Source organism: Hipposideros armiger, unplaced genomic scaffold, assembly GCF_001890085.2.
Source record: "Hipposideros armiger isolate ML-2016 unplaced genomic scaffold, ASM189008v1 scaffold_378, whole genome shotgun sequence".
Taxonomy (NCBI): domain Eukaryota; kingdom Metazoa; phylum Chordata; class Mammalia; order Chiroptera; family Hipposideridae; genus Hipposideros; species Hipposideros armiger.
Window position 1 is genome coordinate 1,054,846 of NW_017731728.1, and position 12,088 is coordinate 1,066,933.

The 12,088-nt window shown below is 57.1% G+C and overlaps 2 protein-coding genes across 3 annotated transcripts; both read left to right on the top strand.

Annotated features, from left to right (window-relative positions):
- The first annotated feature begins 486 nt into the window (after window positions 1-486).
- LAMTOR2 (late endosomal/lysosomal adaptor, MAPK and MTOR activator 2) lies at window positions 487-3,213 on the top strand. The gene is made up of 4 exons (XM_019662591.1): window positions 487-713; window positions 1,011-1,173; window positions 2,712-2,801; window positions 3,017-3,213. Exons 1-4 carry the CDS (start codon window positions 646-648, stop codon window positions 3,071-3,073), a joined length of 378 nt encoding a protein of 125 aa, XP_019518136.1. The 5' UTR covers window positions 487-645; the 3' UTR covers window positions 3,074-3,213.
- Window positions 3,214-4,249: 1,036 nt separating this feature from the next.
- RAB25 (RAB25, member RAS oncogene family) lies at window positions 4,250-10,537 on the top strand. Of its 2 annotated transcripts, none has more exons than XM_019662505.1 (5): window positions 4,250-4,554; window positions 7,598-7,772; window positions 8,941-9,134; window positions 9,713-9,793; window positions 10,215-10,537. In XM_019662505.1, exons 1-5 carry the CDS (start codon window positions 4,512-4,514, stop codon window positions 10,340-10,342), a joined length of 621 nt encoding a protein of 206 aa, XP_019518050.1. In that variant the 5' UTR covers window positions 4,250-4,511; the 3' UTR covers window positions 10,343-10,537. The 2 variants fall into 2 exon arrangements, with proteins under 2 accessions (XP_019518050.1, XP_019518049.1); XM_019662504.1 differs by having other exon boundaries at window positions 4,251-4,554; window positions 7,598-7,793.
- The last annotated feature ends 1,551 nt before the right edge of the window (window positions 10,538-12,088 follow it).

The following is a 12,088-nucleotide window of genomic DNA, read 5'->3' on the forward strand; positions in this document are numbered from 1 at the left end:
TGGGGGCCTCTGCCGACTGGGAGGTTGCCTTTTCCCACTTCTGCACGTCCAGCTAAAATCTCATCTCTAGGATGTTTTTCATTCCCCCGAGGGTCGTGGCCGAAATGAATTCTGTGAAGTACTGTCCCAGCGACCAGGGTTTTGCCTGCGAGGACTTCCCGAGCCTTGGCTTCCTCAATAGTATCTATGGCTTCATCTCACAGAATTGTGCATCATGTAGAAAATTGCTTTGAAAAGTAACCAAAGGTGTGCCTAACAAACACAGTCGTTTTTTCTTTTTTTTAATGACTGAATCGTGGATTGTTAAGCGGACATGACTTTTCTCTTCCCGAGGGGGTTAAATGTCCTTCCAGTATCGCCAATGTCCTTTCACTCCCGCTCTTTTCCCCCCACAACCGCGTGGTCTCAGTGGAAAGGCGGACTGTCGTTCCCAGGGTGCCTTACGAGGCCTCAAGGAACTACAATTCCCAGTCCCCTCCGCGGCGGAGCGAGGTTGAGCCAGCACCACAAAGCCAGGCGGAGAAACTACAACTCCCAAGGTCCTCCGGAGCAGGTCAGCTGAACTACCGGAAGGGGCCGTTCGGAGGCCCCCTGCAAGCAACTGGGAGATCTGGGTGCAAGAACCCAGGGTTCGGAACTGCAGGCATGCTGCGTCCCAAGGCTTTGACCCAGGTGCTAAGCCAAGCCAACACTGGAGGTGTCCAGAGCACCCTGTGAGTGCGGACCGAGGACCCGAGCGGCGAGCGCTGGAGTCGGGCTGCGCGCGGCTCTCCGAGGGAGGGATGGGGAAACATCTCCGGGAAGGGAGGAAGAGGCAAAGTGGGCAGCCGCCTTGGAGGGCCCCTCTCGAAAAGGGAAACCGACGTGCTGGGTGCTCTGGGCATGTTCTAGGGCCCATTCAGCCTAGACCCTTGCTTTCCAGAAGCGCCAGTGGCGGGAGCTGGGATGGGAACCCAGGCGTTTTCCTCCCCATCCTGAGCACGTCGCTGCCCCTTCCCGTTCCTCGCCAGGCTGCTGAATAACGAGGGGTCTCTGCTGGCCTACTCCGGTTACGGGGATACGGACGCGCGGGTCACCGCGGCCATCGCCAGTAACATCTGGGCCGCCTACGACCGGAACGGGAACCAAGCGTTTAATGAAGACAATCTCAAATTCATCCTCATGGACTGCATGGTATGGAGAGGGAAGCCACTTCCTCTGTCCCCCAAGGGGATCCCCAGGGGGCGACCTGGGCCCCGTCCTGGATGGTTGGAGGGGCAGGATCTCTGGAAGATTGCTAAGAGCTGGCCCGCAGCAGCATTTATAATAGGCAGAACCCTAGGCATCAAGCGGTGGTGAGGAGGGAGCCCTGAGCCCCGGGTCTGCCTGGGGCTCAGGGCTCAGCCAGCCACTTACCGGCTGTGGAACCTTGGGTAAGTTACTTAACCTCTCTGAGCTTCCCTACCTCAGCTCTGAGGTGGAAACTATAACCCCCACTCCCCACCTCACAGGGTTGTTGTGAAGATCAAATAAAAGAGTGGATGTAAACTGTAGAGTGATATGCACTCAAAGTGCTGTCATCCCAGATTCATTGACTCACAGAACCATGAGTGTCTCCATACCCTTGTCTAATCCTTTGATTAAGAAAAATATACTTACATGTAAGTTGAAAATAGTATGTTAGGTTTCTAAAAATGCTGTGAAGAAAAATAAAGCAAGGAAGTGAGATAAGAGAGGCACATGCCAGGGACAATCTCACTGAAAAGGTGATGTTTCACCACAGATTTGAAGTGGTAAGCCATGTAGCTGTCTGGGGGATAAACATTTCTGATGGAGGGAACAGCAAGTGCAAAGGCCCTGAGGCAGAATGGTGCCTGGTCACAGATCAACAAGGCTGATGTGGCTGGAGTGGCATGAGAATGGGGGGAGGCTAGTAGCTGAGGCAGCATGTGGCCCCCAGCACACACTGGATACCTAGTGAAAGTTTGCTGAACTGAATTGAGAAGGCCTCAAGAGTGAAGGATTTCCACTGTAACTCAGCTGCCTACCGCTTCCTCGCCCCCTGCCCAACCAAGGATGCATTTCAGCTCAACTCATGACTCCTTCTGGATGCCTAGCCCAGACCTGGTGCTGCAGGGCAATAGCTTTCAAACATTTGCCCACAACCCAGCCAGAAGAAACACATTTGATGCCGGAGCCCAGTACACACATACATCCACTAAAACAAGTTCCATGAGACAGGACTTCTTTTACTACACGCAATGCACTTCATTTCTTTTCTTTCCTTTTTATTTTAATGCCTATCAACCTTCTTAATCTCCTAACCCGGAGGTCAAGCGTGCAGTTTGAAAAACATTACCATGGGAAAAGAGGAGAACTAGTAGTGGGGTTACTGCTCTCAAGCCCCTTGCAGTGTCTGAGGTGAACCCATAATAATAATATCATCCATTTGAATGGCCCAGAATTCCTTCCTCAACTGGGGCAAGGCAGGGGTTACAGAAAGAGAACCGAGTTTCTGGGAGTTTTCCAGGGTATCTTGGTTAGTGGCTGTGCTGAGGCTGGAATTGGGCACAGGACCCGATGTCCAGGGCTATGGCCAAAGCCCCCAGCTGAAGCTCCCAACCTGCCCAGGGCATGGAAGGAAGATACAGCCTCTCTCACGAGGAGCCCGTGGGGAAAGGGGGCTCAGGGTGCCAAGCAGAGCGTCACATCCCATGATGTCACCCCCCCAGGAGGGCCGTGTGGCCATCACTCGAGTGGCCAACCTTCTGCTGTGTATGTACGCCAAGGAGACCGTTGGCTTTGGCATGCTCAAGGCTAAGGTATGTGTGTGGTCCTGGCTCTACCACGCGGGACACGGACCTGTGCTCCATCAGTGTCCGCTCCCATACCCACTGCCTTCCTGGGGTTCTTGTGTCACCCAGTCCATGTCTGGTGGGGTTGGGGGTTGGGGGCTCGGTATTGGGAGTCCCCGTGGATTTGGGGTCCCTTTCGTGGCAGGCCGTGTGTGGAATGATTTCTCTTCCCTCTCCCGCAGGCCCAGGCCTTGGTGCAGTACCTGGAGGAACCCCTCACCCAGGTAGCAGCGTCGTAACGGGCACTGGTGGAAGCTGGGGTCCGACGAGAGAGATGACCATTGGAGGGGCAGGGCCCCCTAGGGAATCCTTCCTGGGCTGTGGCGGGGGAGGGTGGGACTTTGTTTTTTCCAAGAATAAATTTCAGTCCTGTCTTGTGTCTTGTCTTGGTTGCTTTCTTGGCTGGGAGGAGTCAGCGGGGATGGAAAGCAGCAGTAGGGCTGGCTTACAGGGTTCTTCACGTCCTGCTCCCCCACCAGGATCCCCAGTGGTGTGACCTCACCTGGCCTCCGCCACTCAGAACTTCACCCATCTGGTGGGCAAAACCTTGGAAGTAAGCTCCGAGGAACGGGGCCAGTGGATGTCGTGTTGATCAAAGAGAATACGGGGCCAGGGGGTTCAGTGTCCATAGGTCCCAACTTTGGCGGGGTGCCATTCCTACTCGGGGTTGGGAGGGGGCCACCCCTTTCCTCTCCCAGGCCTTCTTCACATGCTTACACACCTCCAGGTCTTGAAGGCCTTTGCAGATACAATCGCTTTGCTGTGAGGCCTCAGGTTCCGTTTCGGGCAGTGATCTGAAGGAAGCTCAAAGACCTCTCAGAGGCCCTACACTCACACCCCTCACCCCATCTGGCTGTTTCTCCCCGGGCCTCCCCCAGCCAGTGTCCTTAGAGCAGGTTGGGCGCGAGGCTACCTGTCCCAGTGCTGTAGGAAGGGACCCATCCCAGGGAAGCCTGTAGGTGGCAAGTTTCCAGCTCCACCCAGGGTGAGAAATGCTGCCCCTCCCAGGCCCAGGGCTGTCAGGGAGGGGCAGGAGCTGCCGGACCCAAGATGCAGCTCCCAGAGCTCTGCACCCAGGCCGGTGACTGCCATCCCATCAGCCCTTTCTCTGGTGCCCCCAGTGACTCTCCACCAGAGGCTCTGAAGGAAAAGCAGGAGGCCAAGGAAGCGTCTGCTCCCTGAGGGGCCTTGTGACTCACTGGCGGTTGGACCCCCCCTTGGCCACAGGTCCCAGGAACCTAGCAGCACGCACTCGGTCCTCAGCTATCTCTCCGAAGGTCCTGCCTGACCCAGCTACCCCGCTACCACCCCCTGGAGCCTGCTCACCTGATTGCAGGAGCCCAGGCCCAGAGCAGACACCCAACCTGTCTAACCTGTCTGACGTCATCGTCTCCACCCACCTGGGCCCCAGGTCTCCTGCGCCCTGCTCTTCCTGTTCTCAGCTTCCGTCCTCTCAGCTTCCTTACAGCACCCCCACCTGCCAGAGTGGAACGTCCCCAGCTCTTACCTAGCCTCACGTCGGCCCTCAGTCTGTCTGGCTGCGCAAGTTCCTTTACCCCCAATGAGAGGAGGGTTGGATCCAGGTCTCTTAAGAGCTGAAGGTTGAGGGCACCCAGCCTACGCGTAGACTGTCACCTGTGCCCCGAAGACACTTGTACCCTCTTATGTGGAGCCGAGATGGGGAACGGGACGGAGGAAGATTATAACTTTGTCTTCAAGGGTGAGTTGGGGTTCGTAAAGAAAGCGGAGGCCTGGGAAACCCAGGAAGAGACCAACAGAGCCGGAGGCATAAACCTGTTTTGTTTGTTTTTAATCTCTAATCAGGAATCCCTCCCACCCCCACCCAGGGCCCATCAGTTTGGATAAGAAAAAAACCTGCAGGGCGCAGGGAGGGTCTGGTTTCTGGGGCAGACTTAATGCTCCAGGTTGTAAAGAACGTGTTCCTCTCTCCCTAATAGTGCCGAGTTAGGCTCCTCTGCCAGGTTCTTAACGCCACATCCCTAGGAATAGTCAGCCACTGCAGCTGTAAGGGATGGAGGTCAGACCTCAGACAAGACTTCCCTCAGGCAGACTTAAGAGGAAGAAAGTCATTTATCTGGGCAGATGTACAGAAAAGGCGAGAAAGGAGGGTCCTATCCCGTCATAGGGCTGGGTGAAGATACAGGAAAGATGGAATGAATTGGGAGCTGGGTCTAATAGGACCCAAAGGACTCCTACAGCCGAGGCCTTGGCCCCAAATGCCAGGCACTGGGTTCAGCTTGGCTGTCCCTGAAAATGTGCACGTGCCCTTCCTGCTTTTTCTCTCAGCCCCTGTGTTTGGCACCCCCCTGTTGTGCCCCACCCCCACCTCCTCACCTTCTTCAGGGCAGGGTGGACTGGCCAGCCACCCCACCCCACTGCCTCTCCCAGCCTCAGCCCCACCCGCATTTGGGACTCAGGCGACCAGAGGCTGGGGAACCTGTATTCCCAGCATCTTTCCCAGGAAGGGAGAGAGGATAAGAGTTAGCGATAGTCTGGGGTAAACATACTACTAATAACTACCGTTTATTGAGCTCTTACTACGTGCCAGCTTCTAGCTCAGCGGTTCTCAACCTTCTTAATGCCGCACCCCCTTAATACAGTTCCTCGTGTCGTGGTGACCCCCAACCATAAAATTATTTTCGTTGCTACTCTAGAACTGTCATTTGGCTACTGTTATGAATCGTAATGTAAATATCTTTTTGTTTTCCGATGGTCTTAGGCGACCCCTGTGAAAGGGTCGTTCGACCCCCAAAGGGGTCGCGACCCGCAGGTTGAGAACCGCTGCTCTAGCTCCTTAGTCACCACGACAGCCCCCAAAGTTCTCTTCCATGTTGAAAGCGTAATGGTCAGGAGCCAGACTGAGTTCTGATTTCAGCCCCGCCAGTTACTACTTACTGCAGGTTGGGGTCTCCAGAAGTTTGGGGTGCAAAGATGCTTATTATGGTCCAACACCAGTGAAAGGAATTGGGAGGAAGCAGGATTGGGCAGAGAGGGAAGTTAAAACACAAGACAGGGTCGCCAGGCCTGAGCCAAGGGTGGGAGCCCCGCGATCCCTTCGCCTTGCCGCAGGCTGCCCCGGGGGTGTGACCTCAGGTGAGGCTGCTCGCTGCGCGGAGGCAGGTGCTGGAGGAGCAGACAGCTGGAGGCTGCCTGCTGACGGCACTCCCTGGGCTGGGGCAAGTCCTTCCTGGAGGACACATCTGGGCAGTGCACCTGTGTTTCTTTACCACACTAGCTGTGTTATCTTGCTCAAGTCATTGAATCCCCCCAAGTGCCTCCTTTCTTTGTCTGTAAAAATGCAATGATAATACTAATGGTACTTGCCTGAGGCACTGTTGTGAGTTTGCAATGACTTAATATGTGGAAAGCCTCTGGGATAAATGTTAAGAATGAGATCTCTATTCCACAGATGCTAATGAGAGACAGGGTTAATAGCTTACAAAAGGTCACAAGGCAGCACAAACCCTAGTCTGTCTGACACCAAAGCCCAGCCTGAGCACCTCTGGGGCCTGAGGACCAGCCTAGGTGCCCACCTACCGGGAGGGGTGAGTGGGGCTGAGGTTCCCAGTAGGGGAGAGGCAGGAACATACACACACCCATACTGCTCCCAGTTCCTTCCGGCCTTACACAAATAAGAAACATTTTAAGTTGGGGGAGGGGGTTTTTCTAGGTTTTATAAACAAGGAAACAAATCCAGAAAAGGTGAGCCACTTGCTCAAGGTCACCACCACCACATAGCCAGTCAGAGGGGAACCAGAGCCCAGAAGGTGTGGCTCTCAGTCCCTGGGCACCAGCCTGCTTTCCATAACCACCCTGGGTGACTTCCTCTAATCCTGCTGCTCAGCTCAGTGCCGGGCAGCCTGTGGGTCACATCAGCCCCTACTTGACGCCAGCCCCCAGCTCACGCTGGGCCCTTCTGGTGGCTCCTCGCCCCTGAAAACCTGAGGGTAACTGCACTGACCTACCAACCACAGTCATGGCAGTAATGGTTTTGCACGCTCACCACATCCTGGGCAATGTCTCATTTACTTCTTGCAATAACCCACAAGACAGGTACTATTGTGATTCCCATTTTTCGTATGACAAAGAAGGTCAGAGAGGTTAAGTAACTTGCTGAAGGACACACACAGGGGGTCTAACACCCAGCCCCATGGCCTCAACCTTGCAAGACGACTGACCCTCCTAGGGGACAACTGGATCATAACTTCTAACACACGCCCCTCCAGACGTGCCATCTGCCAAACTTGGTCCTTGCCCACGTTCCTATTCACACCTCTGCTCCTGAGCAAACACCCGCCCCAACCTTCCACTTGTCCTCCCCGCTCATATACAGAGAAACAAGCACAACAACGGGTCCCCTACCCAGGAGTGCGTACCCTCCCCCAGGCCTCCTGCCATCCCTGTCCAGTCACAGCCCTGCTAACCTCCCCACGCGGCCCCTGGAACGCCCAACCCCCACGAACAGCCCCCAGACGTCACTCATCCCAGAACCTCAGGCTGACTGCAGCCTTGTCTCCGTGGACGGGGCCTGGGACCTTTGAAGCCCCTTAGCTGAGTCCATCTCCTGGCCCTTCCACCCCATGGATGCAACAAGCCCAGCGGCAGACCCCAGTGTGGGCCCGGAGCGCCGGCTCCTTGCTCGGTCTTCTGAGCTCAGCTCCCCTCTACTGACCGGCAGAGCCCGGGGCTAAGTGGGGGCTGGGCCCCTCTGCCCAGCTCAGCCCATCTCTCCATTCCTTCAGTGGTGCTGATCGGCGAGTCCGGCGTGGGCAAGACCAACCTGCTATCCCGCTTCACGCGCAACGAGTTCAGCCACGACAGCCGCACCACCATCGGGGTGGAGTTCTCCACGCGCACCGTCATGCTGGGTACCGCCGCCATCAAGGCTCAGATCTGGGACACGGCCGGCCTGGAGCGGTACCGAGCCATCACCTCGGCGTGAGCCCGGGGGCTGGGGGTGCTGGGGACGCCAGGTGGAGGACGGGAGGAGGCAGGGACAGCAGGTCGCCACGGCCCGGCTTAGGACACACAAGTACTGTGAGCCACACATAGTCTGAGGCCGGACATAGTGATCCTGACCACTGGGACCCAAAGCAAGAGTCATTGCCACCACAGCCTCTGCTGTGTGTCCAGGAAGGCACAGGCACCTCACACTGGGCATTTTATGCCATCCTCCGGGTACTACGGGAGTGAGGGGCTGCCATCCCATGAATCCAGGTGGGGCTGGGATGGGGCCGGCCCGGGGCCTGACAGCGCTCTCACAAAGCACTGTGCAACCCTCGCCGTCTAACCGCCAAGGTGAAGGGCTGGACCCCTCAGCTGCATTTCACGAGGACTCAGAGGACACACCGGAAGTTAGGCTTCCTGACAGACACCACAAGCAGAGTGGCTCCCAGCCACTGTCAGGCCAAATGTGAGAAGAGGGGTCTGTGTGTGTATGGTGGGGGCCAGCGCTTGCCAGGGTCAGAAAGCAGGGGCCAGGGGTTTCAGTCACACACACTTGTCACTCTTGGGGCGGTCACCTGGCCTCTCTGAGCCTCAGCGGACTGAGGCATCGGTAAAACGGGAACAGTGAGATGTCACCATCCAAAGTAGCTCTAGCTAGCTCGAGAACCCGGGCTAGGCGCTTGTGAGGACACGTCCAGTCAGGGGCTGGTGCTCAGGGTCAGCATTAGCTGGTCCTAGAAGGGCGGCCACAGGAGAGCAGAGGGGACTGTGGGTCAGGCAGCCATGTGAGGCAGACGGTGGAGGTGGGGCACCCAGGAGCCCAGGTCCGTGCTGCTGGATGGCAGGACCTAAGATCAGGGCCAAGGACCTGAGGCGGCAGGGGGACGTGAGGGAAGCAGGGAGCCGTTTTAGGACAGGGAGGGGGACTTTCCCGAGGCTCTAAGACCAGTGTTCTGAAGGCCCCTGCGTCGGACACCAGGGCCTCGGGCAGCCCTGTCCGGCGCTGGGTCCCTGGATCTCAGGTTTCATATTTCCCAGTCTCTGGTACTCGTCTGTGGCTTTTGGCTTGAGGCCTCTGCTCCGGCTGTACCCAACCACCCTGCCCTCGCCTCTGTCCACCCCTGTGCCCCCAACACAGGTATTATCGTGGTGCCGTGGGGGCCCTACTGGTGTTTGACCTCACCAAGCACCAGACCTACACCGTGGTGGAGCGCTGGCTGAAGGAACTCTATGACCACGCCGAGGCCACCATCGTCGTCATGCTCGTGGGCAACAAGAGTGACCTCAGCCAGGCCCGGGAGGTGCCCACTGATGAGGCACGCATGTTCGCTGGTGAGAGCCTGCGGGACCCAGGCTGAGCCCTCCGCCCGCCTGCCCCCGCAATCCTAGCTAGCGCCTGCTCCCACCCCGGCTCCAGGCTGCACGTCCTCCGTGGGGCCCCCTTCCCCCATGCCCTCTTTCGCAGGGTCTCCCTGCCCTTCTCTGTGTCCCTATGTCCCTCGTGATGTCCCACCACTTGCCCTGTGATCGTCGCTATGGGCACTTATTTATTTTAAGACAGTGCTCGGAGACCCTAAGTGTAGCAGGTGGGCCCCCCTCAACCATCTCCCATCGCATCTTCCCCAGGAGTCCTCTGGGGTTTAGAGGCAACAAGATACAGTGGTTAAGAGTGCGGGCTCGGAGTCCAACGGCCCCACCTTACGACAAAGAGCAAGCTCTTTGTCATCCTCTGTCTTTCTGGGCTGCGGTTCCCTCTTCCAAAAAATGGGATGGTGTTCAAACCTACCTCACAGGTTGTTTTATGAATTAAAGGAGCTACACACGCCAAGGGTTTAGCACACAGTAAACATTAAGTGTCATTACCGTCGCCTTTAACCCCGCAGTTACTGGTGTGTTTCCTTTCCTGCTAGAAAACAATGGACTGCTGTTCCTGGAAACCTCAGCCCTGGACTCCACGAATGTGGAGCTGGCCTTCGAGACAGTCCTCAAAGGTCAGAGCCCCTGCCTCCATTCGGCACCCCATCGCACCCCTGAGACTTCCGTGGGCAGTGGTAGGAACGCAGACACCCAGGCCTCTCTGCCCTCGCTGCTTCCTCAGTCCCTTGGTGGGCCCCCAGCCTCCTCAGAGCCTCCCTAGCGCCCCTCCATTCAGCCTAGAGCTTAGGGAAGGAACCAGGCCACACTTCCCAGGGAGCTGTCTTAGTACCTCTCCACCCAGGCAAGTAAGGGACACAGCTCTGCTGCCTTCGGGCAAAACTCCTCTAGGTGTGGCCACCCCCAGTACTCAGAAAGTAGCGGGGCGCGTGTGTGTGCGTGTGTGTGTGTGTGTGTGTGTGTGTGTGTGTGTGTGTACAGGACCTCGAGGGCGGGCTCCAAACCTTCTGACCTGACCCTCGCCCTCTGCACCCTCAGAGATTTTTGCAAAGGTGTCCAAGCAGAGGCAGAACAGCATGCGGCCCAACGCCATCACCTTGGGCAGTGCTCAGGCTGGACAGGAGCCCGGCCCTGGTGAGAAGAGGTCCTGTTGCATCAACCTCTGACCTAAGCTGGCACCAGCCCTGACCCCCAACCCCACACCAGCTGCAGGACCTTCCCTGCCCTGCGGTTCCAGATGCCAGCGTGCCAGTTCCCTGTTCACAGCCTCACAGAGTTCTGAGGTCTTCACGCCCCCGTCACTCTATTATCTGCACCCTCACACACAGACTAAGGCCCTCAAATAAACTGTTTTGTATCGACGCCTGGCCGTCCTGCTGCCTCCCTCAACTCCGGCCCCTCCCTTCCCTCATCCCCTCCACCATCCCCACTGTCCCCCAGGGCCAGCTGCCTCTGGAGTCCTGTGGTCTGGGGACAGTGCCAAGGGGGTGGGAGGTGCTCACCCTTTCCTCTGCCAACCCTCAGGGCAGGTGGGGGAGGGAGGACAGCATGGCAGAGAGGGGGTATCTGGAAGGCAAGACAAAGGAAACCATCGGCGGGCACCATCTGGTGCCCAGGGCCCTGGTGCCAAGAACTGAGGTCACGCCAATGCCAGGGGTGAGGGGAGGAGGCAGGGGAGACGTGAGAGAGAGGGGGAGTCAGCGCCAGCCCATTGTGTGCGTCGGGCAAGAAGGGGTTTCAGCCTGGGAGGTGGGAGGCCCGAGTCCTCCATCCAGTTTTCTGCCGAGCCCAAAGAAGAGGGGGTGTGGTGTGTAGGGACGGACTGAATCTGGTGGGAGGAAGTGGGGTGGGTCTGTCTCAGTTCCTTCTCCATCAAGACTAGGAGTTGGCTGTCAGGGCAGGGTCTCGGGCACCCTGCCTTGCCTTCCCGTTTTGCAGGGCAGGGTGGAAGGGGGTCTGACTGCACCCCCTAGAAATAGGGGCAAGTGGGGCGCTGTGGAGAGCACACAGGAGCCATCCATGGCCCCCGGGGTGAGTAGAGGCACCCAGAATTGCCCTGCATAGAACCCCCGGCCACAACGCCTGCATGCAGAGAGAAAAGCCAGAGCCTTAAGTAATAATACTTTTAATAAAATTAAGTTCTTAATAGCACATTTAATACATTAACCCTCCCCCTTCTTGGTTTCTCTGCATTTTGTGCAACATCACTTGGACTCGGTTATTCATGGGTCCGTTTCGTTTCCCGCCTTTACTTTGCTTTCGAACTATTTTTTCCTTGGTGGATCTGTACGTGTCCTCACCAGATGCCTCAGAGTAAGTCTGACCACAATCCTACTCTACTTTCTACAGTGGAGAGACCATCCCCCCTGCCCCAGGGCTGTCTCCACCCACCCACCCTACCCCACCCGCACCCTCGAGTGGTGAAGGGGAAGCCCTCCCCACCCCAGACGCTACCTTCCCAAACTAGCGGGGTTTCTAGGACAAAGAGCAGGGGATAATCTGTCCGAGGTGGGGCGAGAAGAGTAAATGGGGAGAGGGAGATGTTTGGGGTCTAGGGCCAGGAGGGGCTTGAGTCATTGGTGTAAAGGAGCAGGCTCTTCCTGCTGAGAGCCGCCGCCCCCTGCGATAGCCTCGAGGGAGGGGCCTAACCCGATTGCAAGCTGGGGTTGGTAGAAGGCAAGTGCTTAAAAAATTTGATTTCCACATGCAAAAGCCACGCTCCCCAATTTTCAGTGGGGAAGGCAGTGTTCCCCCAAACCAGGGCTCAGCGGATGACCCCTCCCTGAACACTAACCGATGGAGGTGGTGGTCACCCAAAGTCTCTTGCTGCCCCCCCACCTCTCCACCCCCCTGGGGGCCCCTTTTCCCAGGCCTTCAAGGACAGTGTCTCCACTGCACCCCAGTGGGTGGGA